Source organism: Leptosomus discolor, chromosome 2 (assembly GCF_034619465.1).
Source record: "Leptosomus discolor isolate bLepDis1 chromosome 2, bLepDis1.hap2, whole genome shotgun sequence".
In the NCBI taxonomy this organism is placed as follows: Eukaryota; Metazoa; Chordata; class Aves; order Leptosomiformes; family Leptosomidae; genus Leptosomus; species Leptosomus discolor.
This window is the reverse complement of record NC_141392.1, coordinates 77,860,265-77,882,758: the sequence shown is the minus strand read 5'-3', so window position 1 is coordinate 77,882,758 and position 22,494 is coordinate 77,860,265. Positions and strand designations below refer to the sequence as shown.

Genomic DNA, 22,494 nt, shown 5'->3' with positions numbered 1-22,494 from the left:
GGGCAGGGATGCGACGCTCCCCACTCGTCTCCGCGTTCAGCCCCGGAGGCCCGGCCCGGCCCGGCCCCCCCTCCACCCTCGCCCCGGCAGCACCCGCGGCCAATGGGCGGCCCTCTTCTTGGCGGTCCTGCCAATAGTACCGCTCGGTGTTGCGGCAAGATGGCGGTGCCCAGCCGCCGCGCCGGGAGAAGGGTGGCGGCGGGCCGGCGGGCGTGAGGCGGCGGTGAGCGGGCTGCCATGCTGCGCGCCTCTCTCCGCCAGGTGAGTGGAGACAGCCCGCCCTGCCAGCCGCCGCGGCGCGGGGCCGGGAGGGCGCGTCAAGGAGCGGGGCGGCGGCAGCGGCGGCGGGGGACCCGCGAGGTGACCGGGGCGAGCGGGTCCGCCGCGGTGTCCCCTCGCGTCTGCCCTCCCCGGGGCGGTGGGGGACCAGCCGCGGCGGGGCCCTTCCCGCGGGCTTCTTCCCGAAGTGGCAGTGGGGACGGCGCTCTATCCCCTCGAGGCCCCGAGGCGGGCTCTGTCACCTGGCTGCCGTGAAAGGGGGGTTGCGCTTTCAGGTGTCGGCAGCGCTGAAGGAAGGACGTGTCACTCCGACGGAGCTCTGCCAGAGGTGCCTTTCCCTCATCAAAAGCACCAAGTTTCTCAATGCTTACATTACTGTGGCGGGAGAAACTGCTTTGAAGCAGGCTGAAGAATCAGAGAAAAGATACAGAAATGGTATGTTTGTTTGCAATTAATATTAGTCCTTGAAAAGCTGTTGTGGAGGAGCACTTTGGGTTAGATGAAGCACGTTTGCTTTTTAAAACAGGTGTATGTGCTCTTTGTTTGACTATTAGAGGATGAGGCTTGCAGTTGGGGCTCCTGCGGGTGCACGCTCGTGGGTGCACGCTGGGCACCCAGTTGTGTGTCCAGCTCCAAAATCGGAGGCGAAACCTGGATCGAACAACCAGGCGCTGCAGATTAAACAGGCTCTGTGCTTCTGAGCAGCACTGCTACTGGTCGCTTCGTCTTTTTCCTTGGCAGTTTGGTTGGAGTTGGTGGCCGGCAGGTACCACGACCAGGAAGGTGCAGCGGTCTTTCGTGGGCCTGTTGGCTGGGGTAGGCAAACACCTGGCTCAGCCTATCAGGTTTTAAATTCAGAAAGCAAATGAAAATCAAGCAACTTTGTTAATTGCCTTTATTAGCTGGTGAACAGGACATGCAGTCCTGTTATCTGCAGCATTTAGAGGCTGACCATCCTAATTTTTATTTGCATTTTCCAGAAGACAGAAGAGGGACATTTTTACCTAGTAAGTTACTCTTTTTTTTTTTGTTCCTGGGTGACATTTGCTGTCCTCTGGCAGCTTAAGAAAATTGCCAGCCAGAGTGTTTTGCTTCCTGACATAGGTCTTTAATTTTTTTTTTTTTTTCTTTTTTGTCTGGATAGTGGATAATTGATCACTTAGGGAAGATTTTCTCTGCTTCAGTAATTTTTTTAGATCATCTTTATTGTATATGTCAGGTAGGCAGAATTTATGGCTCCCAGCCTGGGGATGGAGTAGATTTAGACAGCACCTGTGGCTGAAATAAGCGTTACATGGTCGTGTTTGAAGAGGTAAGCACTCCTTTGGGATAGCTAACTTATACGAAAGCAGCTGCCTGTCTTGTGGGGTTAGACACGTTTGCAGAGCTCTGCTCTGCAGTGCCAGGTCGGGTTTGGGTAGAATGCGCAATGCTGGAGTTAGAATGGAAGATGGTTCTTGAAAATGTGACAGACAACCATCAAATGCTAAGTGGATAGTGTTCTTGCTTCCAAAAAACACCCAAAGAGACGTGTAAAATGAACTGTGATTGATAGGAAGACTATCCATATAGCACTACTTGGCTTTAATCTGTTGTCTTTGCAATAATTCCTAATGCAGGTCGGCCACTGGGTGTTTTAGATGGAATTCCTATTGCAGTAAAAGACAACTTTAATACAGCTGGCATTGAGACAACATGTGCATCAAACATGCTAAAAGGTACAGTAGAGCTTTTAAAGTAAAATCAGATCTAACTTTAGAGCTCTTGCTCTTCTCTTTAGAGGCTTTATGGAGTGGAGTCTTCCAGAAATCTGCATATTTTCAGAAAATGAGCTGAACTCATTTGAGAAAATGCATTTGTCTAATTTCTAACAAGCTCATCTGATATTACAGATGCATCTTTCTCTTGTGTAAGCACATTAGCTTCTTTATTCATATAGTTACATGTTTTTAATGAAGCAAAGTTTATTACAGTCTATATACTAAAATAGAATTGTCCTATAGTTTGCATTTTGCTTTGCTTTACTCTTAGGTCTACAGGAAAGCAGTTGGTACTGTTCTGTCTAGCAAGATGTGAAGACGGTCTTTTGACTGTTAACATGCCGTGAACATTTTATTTTCAAGGCATTAGAATGTTTTCATAGTAAAAGCAAAAGTAGAAAACATTTCTTATGTCTGTTTTATTCTGCATAAAGTGAAACTGAAAAGTTTTGTGGAAGATACCTCAATTAAATTAGCAGAACCCTAATCTGATTGTGGTTTTTTTAATAGCAGAAGAAACAAAATATGACTTTGCCATTTTAAAAACTGTTATATTACTTGAGGTGCTTTTCCTTAAAGCATGTTCTCAAATCCATTGTGATCGATTGCAATGTCATGGCTGAGAGTATTAGGAGTGATGTTGTCCTTGTTGTTCCCATTGAGGGCTGGGGTGGAGAAACCCCTGCCAATATTCACGAAAGGATTTGGTTGCTACCTGGGATCTCATGTAGGTGTCATGGTTCTCATTGTAGCTTATATAAGATCTAAGTGGTCAAGGATGCACGTGTTTGATCAGAAGACAGGCAGTTAGTGTTTCAGCTTGTGGTTAACCATATGCTCGTTTATAGCCCGGTAATGGGAGATAATTCCAGATAACTTAGCACTTTTCTGTAAAGAGGTGTTTCTCGTTTCTTCTGATTTTAGACAGTTCCTGCAAATTGGCTGAATGCAGTAATTTGCTACCCTTGTGGTAGTTCATGTGAAGTCTTAGCTCCACAGTGTCGAAATGTATAATCTAGAATTACTGGGTTGTAAGTTGTGGAGGAAAAAAAAAAAAAAAGACATTGCAAACAAACCAGCATTTGGTTTACTTTTGCTGTATTTTGGAAATTACTCATGTTATCTTGAAGCGAAGTTTTGGCACTGTGAACTGACAATTCTTATGCACAAATAATGACTACTTTGAAGTGTTCAGAGTAGTTACTTGTAAAAATCAGCTGTATCACACCAATCACTCTTAATTGTTCTGATTGTTTTCAGGTTATATTTCTCCTTACAGTGCTACAGTGGTTCAGAAATTACTGGATCAGGGAGCTGTGCTTTTAGGAAAAACAAACCTGGATGAATTTGCAATGGGGTGAGTGATGTTTATTATTTTTAATGTGTGATTGTACATTAAATAGAATACACACCATCTGTTCCAGTCTACCTGTAATCCTTAATTCCTCTTTCTGTGAGGTTAGAAAATAATGAATAGTGACCTGTGAAGAGTATAGAGAATTGCATGAATTTCTCCCTGAGCATTTATGCTGTTGTGTAAATGATACAGATGCTGAGTTTTATGAACATAGTGTTCGACTATAGCTGTGTTTGAGAAGGAGGAAGTGGTAAACCCTTTGCTGAAGGCCAAGGACAAGCAGACTTCTTCCAGATCCGGTAGTAGAGTTGGTTACAACAGCAGTTAATTGCTGCCTTTTTCTCTTTCCCTACTGGATGGGCTTTGCCCGTAGCTAATTATTATCGTGCCTCTGATGGCAGCCACTGCCTCTGCCAGTCATCCGCTGGAATACTTCGTACAGTTACTCCCTGATTTTCTGCACGCAGGCTAATCTAGAGCAACATTTTAAATCGCCTAAGCTAATGTTGGTGACTTTTTGTCAGGAGCATGTTGGAAAATGGTCTCACAAATTGATTCTCCAGCAAATCAGTGAAGGCAACCAAGCTATAGCAGGGAACAGCATTGGGCCAATAGGGGTGGGGGTCTCTGTCACCACAACTGCTGGGTCTGGAAAGCTACGCCTGGGACTTTAGTTACCTGTGAGAAACAATAAGTGTTGTGTTTTGGGTTCCGTTTTATTTTACCTAAACAGAAATCAGAGGTTTGGTTGGGAATTTACATGAATGAGGCGGAAACACTTGGAATGTGTTGCTTTGGATGAAGTAATTTCTGTGTCAAAGAGACTCTTCAGAGGAAAAGCAGGGAAAAAGCACAGAAAAAAATTATTATGCAGTATTACAACTGATCTAAGCTCATTAAAGAACAAGATTCTCCTCAAAAGGCTTATCCCATTGCTGGCCTCTTGTCTCTGGTCCGTGTGTTTGCATGGTCTCTTATGCTAGCACCGACACTGTTGGCTGCACCATGAGCTTGATCAGGGAGCAGGTCCGGCTCTTAACGTAATGTTGTCTCAATAAGGTTAGTTTTCAACTGCTATGTCAACTGCCACCTCTGTCTAATGATATGACTAATAGCACTGGCACCCTGGAGTCAGGAGGAACATGGAGTGGAGGCTGTGAGGAAGGAGGAAAGTACCAACACCCTCACCCTCTGCTTCTGGTGGTAGCTCACACTTAGGTGACCACAGGCTGACTGAAAACGGTTTCTGAGAAGGCAGTCTAGCACTCTGAACCAGCAAACTGTGGCCTCAGGAGAGGGCTACAGAGTGAGTAATAATAGTGTGTTACTTACAGAGAAGTGCTTGTTCCTGATATTGCGGGGCTTTTTCCACCCCTTTAGCAGCATGGTTTTCCACAAGACTGTGGTCGTCATCTTTTACCTTTTCCAAATGCGGGGTTAGGAAACCAGAAGGCCTTTGTCTTGAAGCAGGTGTGCAGCTTTACTGTTACCTGGCTTAAATCAGTTTTGTGTTTCTGTGATTACATTCTTTTCGGTGGCACTAGCAGAAGTTAGAAAGAGGTGCGAGTTCAACTTCTGTGTCAGATGGGGATGAAGACCTATAAACTTTACAATTCTGTGTAACATTGTTGAAGTTGACTGCCCAAGGATTTACGTACACCGCTCTTTCTGTGTTGAGATTGAATTTGCTAGGATGAAGGATGAGTAATTGAATAAAGGAAAAAAATTTGGTCAATGCAGAGTGTCATCTGTCACTTCTGTCTGTATTTGTTCTGTCTGACTGTCTTAGATCTGGGAGTACGGATGGGGTATTTGGACCAGTCAGAAATCCCTGGAGTTATTCAAGACAATACAAGGAAAAATCTGTCCCAAAATCCCATTCTGAGGACAAAGAATCTAACTGGGTAATAGCGGGAGGGAGCTCAGGAGGCAGTGCAGCTGCTGTGTCATCTTTCACGTGTTTTGCGTAAGAGATTTTTTAAAATTGTTTTGTATTAAATGTCTCAAAATATGTTGCAAGGTTTTAATTTTATAATTTTCTCACGGTGTAGTTGGAAATTGGAGGGTTATTTACGCTGGCATGTAAGAGTTTATTTCAGCATCCCTAATTTGTGGCATATCATGAAGACAGAATGAATCCATGTAGGAAAATTTAGGCTTATTCATTTTGAGTGTTATTCAACGTAGTGATATGCCCACTTTGCATGAAATAAATGATAATGGCAGTAAAGGAACGACAGTTTTATTGTTATTCCCACCTGCTGTCTTAAAATTAACATAGGGTTTGAGATGCATCCTCTTCCTCAGTAAATGCATTACACAAACACGCGCTGAAAACGTAATTCAGCAGATGAGGTGATCCCTTAATTTGTAGTAGTATAGTAATTTTTCCTCCCCTGCTTTGTTTTTATAGCAGGGTTATGTAATAATCTGTGAGATTTGTGATCTCAAAGCTTCCAGTTCCCTGACTCCAAGAAAAGGATACACAGATACTTATAATCTTGTCTGGTTTTAAAAAGTTAGAAGACAGTTTTATGGTTTTGGGTTTGGTTTTTTGGGTTTTTTTAGAAAGGAATTTAAACAAGCCAGATTTTTTTTTTTTTACAATTATTATTTGCATGGAATAGCAACACACTGTTTAACAAATCAGTTGTCTATACTGTCTTCCTCATCCAGCTGTTAAATCTGATCCTTAAAAGTTTACACCTTTCATTTTATGCAGCTTTCAAAGATGCATAGTGGAGGATATTTTATAGAAGACTTTTTCAGTTGTGCTCTTAACTGGAAGGTGTTTAAGAATGCTCTTTAGTTACTGTGTCCTTGTTTACCCATAGACTATATTATAAACGTCTATTTTATTGCTAAAATATTTTTTGCTACTGTTGATTACAGCTTTTTAAAACAAATACAATGTTTTTTTATATACAGAGCCCAATTTATTTTATGATTTTTCAGATGATACCTGTCCATCTCATTGCCCTTTGCTAGGATGTGGTATACTCAACATTTTAATACTGTTGAAACTGTGCAGTCATTCCCAAAGACTGCTGGTCCTTGTCCTGAGCCAGAATGGCCTGATTCCGTTATGGTCTGGCACCATCTCCTACGTTGCTGGGCATGCTGAACTCCTGTTTTGCACTGCTCAGCACTTTGTCAGGTCAGGGAGATTTTTCATCCAGCTATTTTATTGCCTATAACCTACTGTATATCTGCTCTTATTAGTTTCTTTCAAGCATCAGAAATGCTGCTAGTCTTTGTCTTTTCAATTTGAGTTTTGATGAAATGCTACAAATTTGAGAATGTTTTATATCAACACAAAAGCTTTGAAAAAATTCCACTTCAGCAGAGTCAATTGGATTGGTTCAGCCATCTCAGAAACAGATGCCTATGGGAAAAGTCACATACCCACTTCAATAAAAATTATACCTGCTTCTGAAGTTTAATCTGGTTTTGGCAAAGATTTGGGTGAAAGCTGTCTATTTTTTTTAATGATGTTTGAGTTAAAATTATTAAAAACAAGAGAAGAACAGGTTTAATTTGAGTATGAATTTCCAGTTCCATTACAATTTTGAAAAAAAAAAAATCAGTTTAGCAAGAACAAGGTTTCACATGTGAACAAAAAGAAGTAAAATAAATAAATAAATAATGCTGTGTTTTAAAAATGAACCTAAGCTGCTCTAGGCGGAGAGTTCTGATGCTGTGCTTTGTAGGTTTGGAAACAGGAAAAAGATCCTTAACTTTGAAAAGTATGCCGTGTTGTCAGGGGTGAAAAGTGTACTGTGTTGCTATTTATTTGAATACTGGAAAATGCTGCTTCATAGTGTATTTGCTACTGAATAAATAAGGTGGCAGTGTCTGAAAATTGTACTCTAAATCATGTGAGGCATATTTTTCAGAGTCCACAGAATTGGAACAGACTGACAGAGAAGGTAGAAGTAGATATTCAGGGCTGTATTTGGAGGGCCTGAATTCTTCCTATCTACCTCTGCTTTGTGGAGAGAACTGGGCTCTCCTGATGGGTAATTCAGAGGCCCTAAGAAAAATAAGAGAATACAAGTTAGCAGCCTTAAGGAGCAGACTGAAATTTAGGCCATAGGATTATGATTTCTAATCTGAAAGAATTCACATATTTTTAAATCCATGCATCTTGAAACCATAGCTTTTTTATTGTTTGGAAATGTTCTGAATTGTTTTACTAATGATAATTCTTTTGAAACCATAGAGCTTTAGGGTCAGACACAGGAGGATCTACCCGAAACCCTGCTGCTCACTGTGGTGTAGTAGGTTTAAAGCCAACATATGGACGGATCTCTCGCCATGGTCTCATTCCTCTAGTGAACTCCATGGATGTGCCAGGAATCCTAACCAGATGTGTGGATGACGCAGCAGTTGTGTTAGGTATTACTACTTCATATGTCTCTGTATGCAATACATCGTCGTTTACAACGTTGTCTCAAAACAAATTGAATTCTGGCTATCCAGTGTACGCTTTCCTGTTCTTCATGTCGTATTTCAGGTTCACTTGCTGGACATGATCCTAAAGACTCTACCACAATTCAGGACAACTTTAAGCCATTTGAACTACCCAATTTGGCTGACGTCAGCAAGCTCTCAATAGGAATTCCGAAGGTAACATTTAAATCCTGCCAACAATTGTGGACAGGCACAGCAAACAGGGCACCTAACAAAAAAATATTTGTCTTGCCTACCACTCCCCAGTCTCTCATGGTGTAAACCAGCAAAGATAGTACAAGCAGCTCCTGGAAAAGAGCAGTATGTGCTCTGTTGCCTGTGCAGGCAATTCAGAGTGAGCATATGCTAATGCTCCGTCTAAAACATTTTGTTGTCATTGTGGCAAGTACAGTCAGGAAGTTCCAGGGGAAACAGGGAACTTAAATTCTTGGTTCTCTCTGTTGCTCTTTCATCAGTCACCTGTATAGCCTGAAACAAGTTGCTCTTAGCGCCTTCTCATACAGTGAGGTTAGTACTGGTTTGTGCAGTGCTTTGAGATACTTATCTAAATGGCACTGTGTTAATTCGAAGCAGAATTTTATAGGCAATTGAGTGGCGCAAGGCACTGTGATGCGTAGAGCTCTGATAAGGGTTGAAAGACAACTGTAATCTGGCTTCCCATGTATGCAATTCAATCATGTTTGTAAGTATGAGGATACTTGCAATTTAGGCACAACATTTGGAACTTCAGCCTATTTTTAATTTAGTAAAGGCTCTGCCTTCAAAGAGACAACGTGAATAACATTTATTGGTTTGATTCTCGGTGTTTGAACCTGTGCTAGAACAGGTATGCCAAAAGATTTAATTTGGTAAGCAGAGATGTCCACTGACCAATTATTCAGGATCTGTGAAATGCAAAAATTGTATGCCTAGAAAAAATAATTAGCTGCATGCTTTGATTTTTGATAAATCTAAAATAGTGGTATTGGTTGATTATTCACATCCTTTGGACAGTTGTTTTCTGCTGCTACAGGTTATCCGAAACAGAGACATATATATATTAAACACGGGCCATAGCTACTCAGAAATCAGACAGTCTTATGACCCTGATATTATGGGTTAGAACTAAAGCAAGTATCTTCAAAAACAGAGTATCTTTAGCTTAGCTCTTGAACAGGAGCATGGCTTTTCTAAGTCTTCTCCCAACCCCTTGATTGCAAATCTTCTTTGGTGGGTTGTTTTGTTTGTTTCATGCCAGTTGCTGCTGATATGCTGTGGCCATAATTTCTTTTTATCTTTCCTACTCACAGTAGCCCTAGTATTAGGATTTAAACCTGAAGAATTTCCGCCCACGAACTGCAGAGCAGTGCAGTGTAGTCTCCATGAATAGACAAATAAGTGGATAACTAGGCAATTTCTCCTTCAGAAGAAACTGCTGATATTCCATGGTCTGTGGTATGTGGGTTGATCCTACTGAGATGAACATAATATTCTTAAGACAACTGAATCCTGTTAATTTAATACTGCTTAGTTGTATAATATTTAGTAGATGCAAGAAGCTTTAAGTACTTTAAGTCATGTAGTTTTAATCTGTTTTTACCAAGGAGTATTTGCATTTTGGTTGCCATTAGAAGTAAACCAGTATGTAAAATCACTCCCCTTCTTGTTTTTCTCTAAGGAATATCATGCACCAGGGCTTTCTAGTGAGATTCTGGCACTCTGGTCAAAGGCTGCTGACCTCTTTAAGAATGCAGGTGCTAAAGTAATTGAAGTGAGTCTACCACACACTCGTTACTCAATTGTCTGCTATCATGTGCTGTGCGCAGCAGAAGTGGCGTCAAATATGGCCAGGTTTGATGGACTGGAATATGGTAAGGCCTTTGAAAAAACTTTTTTCTCAGACAATAGAAACATTGCTGGATGCCATTGCAAATTATTAGTTTTAATAGATATGCTTTTCATGGTTGAATGTTTGGTGTTATTTCTCCAAGATTGAATACAGTAAAAACCCTGTACAAATAAGAATAAGTAAATAACTACATATTTTAATATATTTCACCCCTAGATATGTAAGTGTCTGGGCTTACAATCTGTTTAATATTTCAGTAATAAAACAGGAACATGCTTTGTGGTTTTTCCAGAATAGTAGCATGTTAGACTGCAGCAAACAGTGGCCTGTTGTATACTATGTATAACATCACCTTATGTTGTTTGATCTTAAAGATTAAACAAAGTGTTAATTTCCAAATTGCTTTTTCTTTCCAGGGCACCGTTCTGACATTAACAAGTCCACAGAAAGTATGTATGCTGCAACACGACGAGAAGGCTTTAATGATGTTGTAAGAGGAAGAATTCTATCAGGAAACTATTTCTTGTTGAAACAGTAAGCGTAACATCTTGAAACTCAGATTTGCCAAGTTAACAATTTTTTTAAGCAAGGGGTGATTAATTGTTCATCGTGACATGAAAAAAAATTGTCCTTATACTAGTAGCTATTTATATTGTTATTATTGCTTTAGCTATGTAATACCTAGTGAACTGTTAATAATGAATGAATCTGTTTTCCCTTAGTCTTACCAGTAAGCCTCCTGAATTAAATAAGTAAAACAACTTAGTGACCTTTCCCCACCCCCAAGTATTATTGGCAATCATTAGATAAATTAAGCAAAAATTTATCCTATGATATCACATTGAAATCATACTGAAGCCATTACTGTCATAGTGTTAAGAGTTCTGTAGCTGTTAATCTCATTAAAACTGCACAGAAGAACTGCTGGTACATTCTAGCGAGGTCTTCTAGAGAAAGTCAGAAGACACGGCAATTAAATTAATGATAGCTCTTTGCTTCAATATACAGGGAAAGGAAGGCACTGGCAAAGGTACTGAATTTTACAGAAGACGAGTTTTTATCCAGCTCCTGTAGAGAAGCTGGTACATAGATCAATTTGACTTCTTTTTCCTTAGTTTTCACTCCTTATCCAACAGTCCTGATTTATGTTAGTAAAGCTGCTGTTTTCCTCTTGTCTTGATTTGTTCAGATGAAAGGGAAATTACTTGTGTAATCAGTCTCAAAGCAAGTGCACTACAGAAGGAGCTCTGTCAGCGAGAATATTCATCAGATGTGACTTCTAGTTACTCTCTGAGACAGGAATGTTGTCAGTCAGTGTGTAACAACCAGCTTTTATGGAATGCTGATATTCTTGCCAAGTGTGTTCCCTCTCATTACAACTGTCCAGATCAGCTTTCCTAAGGCTGCTTTAAAATTCATGTAGTTCACCCTTCTGTGAAGGGATATACAATTGGCTTCCATCAAGACTGGAGAGTCCTGTTCCTGTCCACAGTAAATTACTTTTGAAGAACTGAACCCAGGGATCAGAAAGCATTCTCAGAATAAATAGTAGAGAAAACACATCTGTGTCTCCTGCAGGTGTTGCATTTTACAAATTATTTCTATTTTGCTTTTGAAATCTGTAAAATAACTAGGTGATTGTTCAGGAAGTTCTGTTTAACATCTTTATCAATGATCTGGATGAGGGGGTTGGGTGCTCCCTCAGTAAGTTTGCAGATGACACCAAGCTGGGCAGGAGTGTTGGTCTGCTTGAGGGTAGGGAGGCTCTGCAGAGGGATCTGGACAGGCTGGATCGATGGGCCAAGGCCGATCATATGAAGTTCAACAAGGCCAAGTGCCGGGTCCTGCGTTTGGGTCACCACAACCCCATGCAGCGCTACAGGCTTGGGGATGAGTGGCTGGAAAGCTGCCCGGCAGAAAAGGACCTGGGGGTGCTGGTCGATGGCCGGCTGCACATGAGCCAGGAGTGTGCCCAGGTGGCCAAGAAGGCCAACAGCATCCTGGCCTGTATCAGAAATAGTGTGGCCAGCAGGAGTGGGGAGGTGATCGTGCCCCTGTACTCGGCACTGGTGAGGCTGCACCTCGAATCCTGTGTGCAGTTTTGGGCCCCTCACTACAAGCAGGACCTTGAGGTGCTGGAGCGTGTCCAGAGAAGGGCAGTGAGGCTGGTGAAGGGTCTGGAGAACGGGTCTTGTGAGGAGCAGCTGAGGGAACTGGGATGGTTTAGTCTGGAGAAGAGAAGGCTGAGGGGAGACCTTATCACTCTCTACAGCTACCTGAAAGGAGGTTGTAGTGAGGTGGGGGTCGGTCTTTTCTCCCCAGTAACAAGCGATAGGGCGAGAGGAAGTGGCCTCAAATTGTGCCAGGGGAGGTTTAGATTAGATAGTAGGAAAAGTTTCTTCACAAAAAGGATTGTCAAGCATTGGAACAGGCTGCCCAGGGAAGTGGTGGAGGCACCATCCCTGGAGGTATTTAAGACGTAGATGTGGTACTTACAGACTTTCTGAAGTTGACAGCTAGGATGATTTCAGAAATGATTGTAGAAAAAGGGCTAATTCCCAAGTTATAAATTCTTAACTTGAATCCGCTGTCTATTATTGATTGTAACTATTTCCATTGCAGTTTCTGAAAAACTTAAATCTTTAGATTACTCTAACAAAGTGGCTTTTGGCCAGTTTTAGTTGTTTTACCTGCAGAAGATCTGGCATGTAGCAGTTGTTAATACCCCCATTCCCCCCCCCCCTTTTTTTTTTTTAATAGCTGTGGTTTTAGTTGGCAATTACTTTTGAAAAGGAACTTCTCTGAATTTAAGGATTCCACATTTACCAGTTCTGCATATGAAGTTAAAAGGAACAGTAGACATAAAGCTGACTAATTTGTTTCTGGTTCAGGATTGTGTAAAGACAGTTTAGAAATCCATAGACCACACGTTTACATGAGAAAAAAGGGTTAGGGAAAGATACGGTATTTATGATACCCTACAGAGAAGTATACTGCAAACACATAGATAGTTTTAAGTCCATTTGGAGTCCTCTGGAGATGGTGGGACTTTTTTCACATGCTGTCAGAATCTTGCTGGATTGAATCCTAGATGATTAATGCCTGTTTTCCAGGCCTGCTTAGTTCTGTGCTGTTTCTAGGCTTTGCTGTGCTGCCCTGCAGTGAAACTCAATACACGGTTTAGTTTCAGAATGATCATAAAACCAATTTTTAGTTAATTATTGTAAATTAGGCTTGTCCCTTCACCCTTCTTCAGCAGTATGCCCTCATCTCTTCCTTCTCTGACATCTTCATTGCTATGAGACCATAATCACCATGTTCAATGACTAAGCTTCTGGTATATCAAAAACTGAAGTACCAGTGTGAGTCTTCTAACCAAAAGGAACACTGGGCTTTTTTCTACAGTAACTAAGAAATTAAGTCCTGTATTATTGGAATTAAAGTGTCAGGCCCTCATGTCCACATTTCTTTTTAGGAACTATGAAAATTACTTTATCAAGGCACAGAAAGTCAGACGTCTCATTGCCGATGACTTTGTGAAGGTTTTCAGGAGTGGTGTTGATATTTTACTCACTCCTACCACTCTGAGTGATGCAGTACCGTATATGGAATTCATCAAAGAAGACAACAGAACCCGCAGTGCGCAAGATGACATCCTAACACAGGCTGCAAACATGGCTGGTGAGTAGGGACAGGAATTCAAGTGTGTTTTTCCCGGCCAAGTCATTTATACTGTCCATAGCCTTCAGCTATTTAACCACTTCTTCAAAGATATTTCACCCCTGCATTGTAAGTCTCACAATGATAACTATGTATAAAGATAGTTTGTTTATTTATTAAATGCTTTAAAATGTAAGACTAGATTTTAAAGTGGGGCACCTTGGACCTTAGTGCAGGCTGCAGGTAAGATAAATCCATCCAAGTTCCAGAGAATGAAATCTCTTTTTAAAGGAGAGTTGATTATTGTTTCAGAGGATGCTGACTCCTTGAATCACTGTAATTCATTTCTTGTGATCACCTACCAGTATCCTTACTTCACTGACTCAAATTATTTTAACTAATCTTTTTCCTCTATGTAATTTTTTTCAGTTTCTCATAGAGTTGTTACAAAAATGACTCCAACTGGATTTGTTTAATAATAAATCTTCGCATGTGTATCTCTTTCAGGACTGCCAGCCATAAATGTTCCTACAGCCCTTTCAGAGAGAGGCTTGCCAGTTGGGCTTCAGTTCATTGGACGTTCATTCCAGGAGAAGCAGCTTCTCACTGTAGCCAAATGGTTTGAAAAACAAGTAAAATTCCCAATGATCCAGCTAGAAGAAGTGAAGACACATGACCATGGTGGCCTTCAGCATCAGAAATCTGCTTCCATCTCGTAACATGGGACTTGCTACTCAGCTAAAGCAAGAAAGCTCTGGGGATGGTCTAAAAATGTATTCCTGCAGTTAAATCTCTGTTGTGGGAAAAGATCATCCTTTTTAAGAAGACTATATGCAGTAATGCAGGATGGAATCACAACAGCTTGTTACCGTGTAATTAAGGCAAAGTGAATCATTAAGTAAACGTGTCTGTGTTTATTAAAAACCATTTCTAACTGATATTAAAAACACCAAGTTGAAATTATGTATCTTGTGGAGCTGCTTTTTTCCATCCCCAGAGGGTGTGCAAGATATCTAGCCCATTAATGAACTAAACTGAACTTTCATGTGAAAATTGTATGATTGCCAAAGGGCTTGGTTTCCTTCTGGCAACAACCAGACAAGCTGTTTTGGAACAAAGGTATCAACGATCTATTCACCAACAGGTAAATACAAAAGGAAACAAGGGAATAACATATAGATAGTTCATTAAAAGAACAAACAAAAACCTACTTCTAGCGAACTCCTGCAGGAGGTGAAATAACCTCCAGGTTTATAAATCATGCAGATTACTCTGGTTACATCCGTTGTAAGAATGATTCGTTCCAGATTTCTTTTGGAGAAAGATGGCTAGTAGTCCTTGAGTGGTTATTTTCTTCTCCCTTCATCACTATTCTTTATAATCAGCACTTAAAATGAATACTTACTAAGAAAAAAATTATCATCTTCAGTGTAACTCTCCATAAGAGTCATACCACCTGTTCCTTCGTGGACAGTCATTCAATACAATAGTAATTTGAAACAAATTTCAAACTGTAATGTTGGTAGACTGGAAGACCAACGAAACAACTAATAACCTGTTTTGAATGTTGTAGCTTCTGTTTTTGGAAAGTCGAAAAGGTACGAAGGATTAAGTTTGTGAATTTGTTTTTGCATCAGATTGGATTTCAGTCATAGGCTACAGCCTGCACAGATGTAAAAAGTGTGCAGTAGGGGAAGTGATTGAGGTGTAGTCTGATACGGTAACATACAGAATCTTACTGAATTACATCCTGTCTTAAACTATGTTGTCACATATAAAATAAAAATCACCTTATTTCTAAAAATTGCAAATGAATTGGTGAATTTTCCACACCCCAAAGTGAGCTATTCCAATACCTTTCACAGACAATTAAAGTGGTAGACAATTAAAAATCCCACATGACTCAAATTTAAAAAGTAAAATTGAATTTTTAAATATTAAAAATCAAGGTATACCTTGTTTCTAGTCTGATGCTATCTGGCTTTTTTTCCTAGAACAGTTTTCAGGGAACTTGCTTTGTCTGTCCGTGGGTGACAATGGAGCGGGGATCCCAACGGACTGTTTTCACCATTGTCTTGTTCAATAACTTAGGTGTGCTCTAATCATACTGTCGCTGTGGGATTCTTGTCTTACAGCAGCTTGCTGACCAGTCTCTCAGTGAGGTTATCCGTTATCCTAGTTGGAGTACCTGGATATGTACTTGGAATACCCGCTCCTTGATTTGCAGTCACGTCCCAAACCCAGATCTACCACTCGCTGGTTTTAAAAGGAAAGGTCAGTGTCTTTTGCCCAGAGTTTGAGATAAAATCCTGACTGTGGAAAGCATTCCTGGAGGGACATGAAGAGTCTGGGAATGTTACTCCCAGAAGAGAACAAGCAGAGAATTGCGCTTTCCTTGGAAATTAATTCTGGACTGACTTCTGGCCCAGAGGAAAATGCCTGCTTATGCTGGGCAATCTTTCTTTTTAAACTTCTCCGATGTTAAGAGAAATCTGATGGAAAAATTGGATCAAGGCAAAGATCCCAACTCCACATTTGCCAAGCAGCCAGAGGATGGGTAGGTGAAGGGGAACTGTGCTCGCACCTGCGCTACATTTTTTTTAAAGCAGGGCTCTGATTCCAGGCTTCAGCATCCTCTAAAAGAACATTCAGATGATCAGAGCAATTGGCTGTTCTGATACATGTTCTTCAGAGTTTCTTCCGTTGGTAGATTTCTGAGTGTAGAATAACCATGCAGTGAATTACACAGTAAAGAAGGTACCAGCCAGAGAAGTGGATATCCATTCTGCCACTCTGAATAGCAATGCATTTATAGCTTTATGTTAGTGGTAGAGACCCATCTTTGAAAGGTCGTAAAGAGTTGAAAACAGAACTCCTGGGTAGTTACTTAAATTTCTGGGCTTTTAGATTGAAGGTAGCCCCAAACAAGGCTTCTGCCCTGCTCCCGCTCCCAGCCGTTTTGCGTTTTGGGGGACCGTATACTGATGCACTTTCTGTCCTCTCTTACCTAAAGCTGGAATTTCTTCAAGCCGGAGGTGAGAGTTTGGGAACCAGCATGTTCGAGCAGCTTCAGAATGTAAGCAAGAGTTCCTCAAATTGTGCAAGAGGATATCTAAGAGACTTTTACTGTCTTCGTATTAGAAAACCATTTTGAAGTAGTTGACTCTGGGCCCTTCAGCAGTTCCCAAAGTAGTCTAACACCCCAGCTTACCTGTAGATAGAGCTGTTGTGAGGGGTATGTCTGAGTGGAGCTTTGTGCAGCTGCTACTGGTGCCAAGTTGTGGCTCCGGAGTTATAAATGGTAAAGTTTCTATGATGGATAACTAGACTCTTATAACCCCTTGTTACAGAAGTAGAGGAATTCCAGGGAGCAGGAAGGTCTGTGGGTGAAAAAAAAAAAAGGCAAAAAAATGACTGCCTATACAAACAATTTGTACAGCTGCCTTGAAACACTATTCACTGAAATAATGGAATTGAAAGTTTTATGGCATTACAGCGTAGCCACAGCAGGGGGTAGGTGTAACCTTAGCACAGTGAGCCCAGGTAATTCCAGTGTTTCCTGAAGGAAACAAAAGCTAGAGATTTACCAAACAAGCAATCTGCTTAAATGTTTGGGGGTGCAAAATTTTTTCTTCAGGTAATGAGAAACTCTAAGGACATGTGTAGTGGAAAAGTTATTTTTGAGAAGAATATTAAGAGCTTTTTCTTAAGATGTTTTTAAGTACAACTGTAATCCAATGTTGAAGTTTGTCCAGTTTCCACGTACATTTTTTTCCTTCACTCTCCTTAACAGACTTACAGTAAGAAGAAAATCAAAGCAAAATTTAACCTCACTGCTGCAACTTCTCTGTTTCTGCATTTCTCAGTTTTCAGGCACTGGGCACTTAATAGTTACTGTAACTTCATTGTAGCTTCCCCTTACATGGTGCTAGTCACTTCTCCATTGCTTTTATAATTCACCTCGGAACTAATCTCTCTGGGGAATGGTCTTTCTAGCTCACCTGGGGTGGCCCGGGGGCCCCACCTTCAACTCTGCCCCCAGAATACTGAGAGCAATGCCACTGGACTCACATACAGGAGATGGGCAACTGAGAAAGGATGAAGAGGTGTGCACAGCATGTCTAAAAATCACAGCTAGGGTTATACAGCAGTCATACTTCATGTTAAACTGGTGCCCGCAATGACACCAGAGAGGGCAGGGAAATAAGCAAAAAAAAGTCAGAGGAGCAGAAAAGGTTTATCTAAGTTTGTTATTTTTCAGTATGTCCCTCAAACAAAGAAGAAGGTATTCAGTTACAGGAATGTTAGAAAGAGCCAGGAAATTAAAAACAGTCACAACCATCTTAATTAGCTTACCACACCTTTGCTTGACTAATGTCCAGATGCAATTAAGAGACTCCAAGCTAACATATTTTTTTTGTGAACAAAAGAAAGGTTTTTTTCCCACCCAGCATGGGCATCCTCCCATGCTCACTGTTGAGCAGTGATAAAAGGTATCTTTAGCTCAGCAGTGCGGGGCATTCAGAGAAAGCAGCAGGAACCCAGCCAGGCGGCTTTGCCTCGTCCTGCGTGCAGCTTTATACCCTGGGTTTTGGTCCAATACCCATACAGTGAGGGTGTAAGTGCTGTCAAGGGTCACAAGCAAATGCTGCGGCACAACATGCAGAGAAATAGACTTCAAAGTGCTGGGAACTGATTTTTTTTTTTTTTTTTTCAGCTAGAGGGGCTGTTTTTGTACGTCACGGTGTTGGTTGGTGGATGGATTTGTGTGGCCTTGCTGTACTGATCGTGACATGTGGTGGACAGGTTGCTGTCATGTGTGCCAGCTCAGACACCCGAGGCAGCAACGGAAACTCCTGGGTTGGATGCCTTTCTTCAGGGGAAGGTCCATGGCAGTGAGTATAAAATATGCAGTGATAAGGGAGCAGGGGGGGAGATGGAAAGTGGTCAGTACTGGCTAGCAGCAACTGGGCACCTGCCTACACTGTAGCTGAACTGGGACAGCTGCTGAGTTGCAAGTGCTGTTTGCCAACACTAACCCCACAAGCTCCTGCACTGCAGTATGTGGAGTAAAAGGACTAGGCTCTTCATTGTGCCACCCGAGAGGGGACATTGCAGCTTGGGAAGAGACACAGCAAGGCACAGAAAGGTTGTCTAGGCAGGCAGTGAAACACCAGGAGGTAGAAAACACATGGAAGGTGGGAAGGATTAAGTGTCATAGAAGCTGGTAACTCGTTTGAGAAGCCAGAGACTTAGGAGAGGAAGATTAAAGAGATAAAGGTCAGGGGGATGAGGAAGCAGGAACATTCTGGTGAAGGAGGGGCCCCAACTTCATGTTTCTTAAGTTGAAATCTTTGAAGGTGGGTACCTTTATGAATTGTACCTCTCTGAACTAGAGAGTCTGCCTGCTTGATTTAGTCCAAGACCAGAGTGTTTAAAACTTGCATTTGCAATCTTTTAGTCCCAAAGTGAGTGCTATTCAGGTACACATGATGCTTGGCACAGACACATAATATGCTTGACAAAGATCAAAAGGAAAACATTTTATTAACAATACACTTCAGGAAGCCTAGGAACATACTGCAAAAGGGACCTCATGAGCTCAATTTCTCTTCGTAGGGAACTCTTTCATACAGTCATCTCCATAAATTTATTAACATCTGTCTAAAGAGTATTTTGGTTTCTTTCTCCTGTTAGTATTCCAGAACCTCTGTTAGAAACTTTAATCACAGCTGTGGAGCACACACCTATTTGCTCAAGGCAATATTGTTCTTTTGTTTGAATATACCTTCTCCTTGTGTTTAATTCACTCTTGTATTTATAGAGCACAGCACAGTTGCATTCTTCCTTAGCCTTTATTCTGCTAGGACGAATAAGTCAAGCTCTGCCAGTTTACTCCTGTATATTAGAGTGCCTTGTGCTAATCCCTGTAGCCGTTCACTGCACCTGCTCCAGCTGAATCCATCTGTCTTTCAACATGGGTGACAAGTATTGTAAAGACAATTCCAGGTGCAGTTTTACAAATGCAACAGCGTTAATATTTCCCCACCACTCCTGAAAAATTTGTTCCCAGAACACTGCAATCACACTTTTCTTTTACTCAGCCACATTACACCACACTGGTAGCTCCAAGCCAATTTATGATTAACCGGTGCACTCAGGGCTTTCTCTGTCTCCGTTGCTTTCAACGGATAAGCATTTCTGGTATGAGCTGAGAGCTCATTATTAAGCCTCTAGGGTCATGACCTCACACTCCTCATTACTGTTATTCAAATTATCGGTGGTTTACAGTTTTTCCTGTACAGTCCCACTCTCCACTGTTTTGACAGTAACTCCCAGCTTCGTGTCGTCAGAAACAAAGAATGTGTCCTTCAAATAACTTTACTTATTGCCATAACTCTACCCTCATTGCAACAATTTTCCAAGCTGTTGTTGCCAATGGACTTAGAGGACAATAAAATCCAGCTTCTCCTGTGTGGCCTCTGTAAGTCTCACTTCTGCCCTGGTGAATGCATCGCCTATTGACAACAGCTAGATACATGCTGAGGAGCTGCAGCCACCCGTAACAAAAACTTGGGGTTTCGGTCCTCACTCTTTTCCGTAACTGGCTTGCTTTGAAGGCTGCGAGCAAACAGAGCCCCGTTTTGATAAATACTGTGCAAGGATATCAAGAAAAGAACCTGTCCCTCAAAAGATCTTGCATCTATTGTGCATCTTTCCAAACCCCCTCATAAAAACAACAACTCACCCCAGGATAATAAGCTATTATGAACAAGAGCTGCCTTTTTGCTTTGTATCCACGGCACTGGAAACATAAGAGCCTGAATGATCTACTTTGAATTGCTAACAATGGAAACGTGCTGAATCACTAAAACCAAATCTTCAATAGGCAAAATGCAGCCTTGTCACTAAGACAAACTGCTAATAGCAACAATGAGGCTTGGAACAGCTTGTATGGAGCCAAACTGGCTCTCGTACTTTAGCTGAAGTTCATCCAAAGTTGAACAGGGAAGTCTCCAGATGGTCAGGGCAACTGGGGCTAAAAGGAGGGGCCATTATGTTACTTCCTTGTTCGTACACAAAGTGCAGAATTTTGTTTAATGCTTAAAATTAAGACTTGCCCCCAGAGGAGTGGACGGGATAAACCATGAAGGACAATGGCATCACTTAAACAGGGAAGATGTAAATACTTTAAAAAGATGTTGTAGTCATAGCACTTTGGCAGTTACTAACTTGAAAAGCGGAGGGGGAAGCACAATTGTGCTGTGCTTTTTTCGTACGGCATCTAAAACAATGCCATTCCTTTTATAGAAGAGAACATCAAACAGGCAAGCGACAGCCCTGGTCAGGAACTCAACAGGCAGGGGGGGTGCCCATGTTGTAGTGTAAGCTGTAAGCTACACTTCATTCTGGGTCTTCCACTTTGGGCCTCATTTGTGCCTGTGTCCTGCACTACACGATCATGCTGACGATGCAGACTGTGCCGATACAGCCTGACTCAGGGAGAGCACGAAATACCTCAAAAAGACTTTCAGAGAGAGGCATCGGCTCTGAGTCGATCTGCCCTCTCCAGGGACACCAGCTTGCCTGCTGAGCGGAGCAGCAGTGGTGGGAAGGTGCTGGGCTGCATCAGCTTGGTCACACAAGTCAGAGAATGTATTTAGGAGGAAAAGCCACCTCTGAGTGGGCTGCCCACTACAGCAGGGCAAAGGCTGGGGGGACATGAGGACAGACCTGGTGCCTCTCCAGAAGTGCTGGCCCATAAGAAAGCTAATACTAAGGTTAGGAGAGGGGCATTTCTCAGTACTGTGTTTTAGTAGATCTATACTTAACAGTTTTCAGGCATAGTGATAATAATGATTAGGCTTCTTAGCGTCCAAGGACTCAATTATAACTTTGTGTTTCTTCATTTCCCATCCCAGTCTTGAATCTTGAATCAATCACAAGGTTCAAAGCACCCATATTAGCACGCACACGGTGAGTGTGAGTAACATGTAAAGCCACAAGGGCTATGTGAAACACCAACTATGCAGTTGAGGTGATAATACATCCCAAGGCATGCGGTCTGCCCTGGGGAATGTGCCTAAACATCCTTAGGGAGGAACAAGGACCCAGCTCTGCTCATGCCTGTTTGATTTGGGACTTAAAGCACACAGTTGACAGAATCCCCCCCAAAGCCAAAAAACATCCTCTCTGTGTTGTAGCCAACACTGTTGCACACCTTTGCCATGAGACCTTCTCATTTGAGGGCAGCCCAGCAGGACTGCAGCACATCCTGGCAGGACTGACTCCCTCACACAGCACGTAAAGAGACCGTACTGACCTTCAGCCAAAGGGGGAGGAGATTACACCTCTTAGTATCTCTCCTGAGGGAGGAACTCAGTGAAACACACGTTATTCTTAGACAAAAATGCTCTTTGTTTTGTCCCCAAAATATATACTGAGACATTGCAGGTGCCAAGTGTATTTCTCCCACCTGGCATGTTTTTCTTGAAAATCAAATTCCTTTTCTAATACATGCTACAAGAGGAAAGGATGATGGTGGGGATCTTGTAGCATGCCTTAAAAAAATGAGGGGAGATGAAATGGAGTACGAAAGGAGAAAATTATTTTTGCAAGCAAGTCAGCAAAATATTCTAATGCATTTGCTCTTCAAGCACAGTTGCTTTTGCCAACGGCCTGGTGAAAGGGAGGTGCGTTGCTCCAGTTCCATCACCTCAGCGAGACTAAATTGGAGTGCTGAAGGGTTAGGACTTGATCTAACATGCTTGAATCTGGTGAAAAACAGCTTTAGCTGAACCTGTGCTGAACTAGCACCCTAACTGAAAATAAACAAGATAATTATTTCCCTTTCTTCTTTAACAGTGAGACCCTAAACCAAATTATGGCATAGATAAACTTTAAGGAACTACTGTTCTTGTGGTTTTCACGTAGAGTAGCTCTGACTCCTGCTTTTCCAGTCTGACACTTCATTGCCACTAAATTTATTCCATTTAAGAACAAGATTTCCTAATGAATTTGACCAATAAACATGGAATTCATTGGTAGACTGGAGGTGGTGGAGGAAACCTTTCAAAAGTGAGAAGAAAACTGGTTCTACTTGCTGTAAATGGAGTGGATGTGCTGTTGTCAAGAAG

At 41.8% G+C, this 22,494-nt stretch overlaps 1 protein-coding gene across 3 annotated transcripts; it reads left to right on the top strand.

Moving 5' to 3' along the window:
• The first annotated feature begins 222 nt into the window (after positions 1-222).
• Positions 223-14,320, top strand: QRSL1 (glutaminyl-tRNA amidotransferase subunit QRSL1). Of its 3 annotated transcripts, XM_086482446.1 has the most exons (11): positions 223-261; positions 555-714; positions 1,899-1,997; positions 3,300-3,396; positions 5,186-5,362; positions 7,619-7,794; positions 7,913-8,025; positions 9,527-9,719; positions 10,114-10,231; positions 13,173-13,378; positions 13,865-14,320. In XM_086482446.1, the coding sequence occupies exons 1-11, from the start codon at positions 238-240 to the stop codon at positions 14,074-14,076; spliced, it is 1,575 nt and encodes a 524-aa protein (XP_086338572.1). In that variant the 5' UTR covers positions 223-237; the 3' UTR covers positions 14,077-14,320. The 3 variants fall into 3 exon arrangements, with proteins under 3 accessions (XP_086338572.1, XP_086338571.1, XP_086338570.1); XM_086482445.1 differs by lacking the exon at positions 5,186-5,362 and having other exon boundaries at positions 232-261; XM_086482444.1 differs by lacking the exon at positions 223-261 and having other exon boundaries at positions 672-1,286.
• The last annotated feature ends 8,174 nt before the right edge of the window (positions 14,321-22,494 follow it).

What these genes read in the sequence shown, in the direction of transcription:
- QRSL1 (XM_086482446.1), top strand. Translation starts at nt 238, where the DNA reads ATGCTGCGCGCCTCTCTCCGCCAG. An exon ending in AACTATTTCTTGTTGAAACA is followed by an intron (nt 10,232 to 13,172) that starts GTAAGCGTAACA and finishes ATTTCTTTTTAG; the next exon opens with GAACTATGAAAATTACTTTA. An exon ending in ACAGGCTGCAAACATGGCTG is followed by an intron (nt 13,379 to 13,864) that starts GTGAGTAGGGAC and finishes TATCTCTTTCAG; the next exon opens with GACTGCCAGCCATAAATGTT.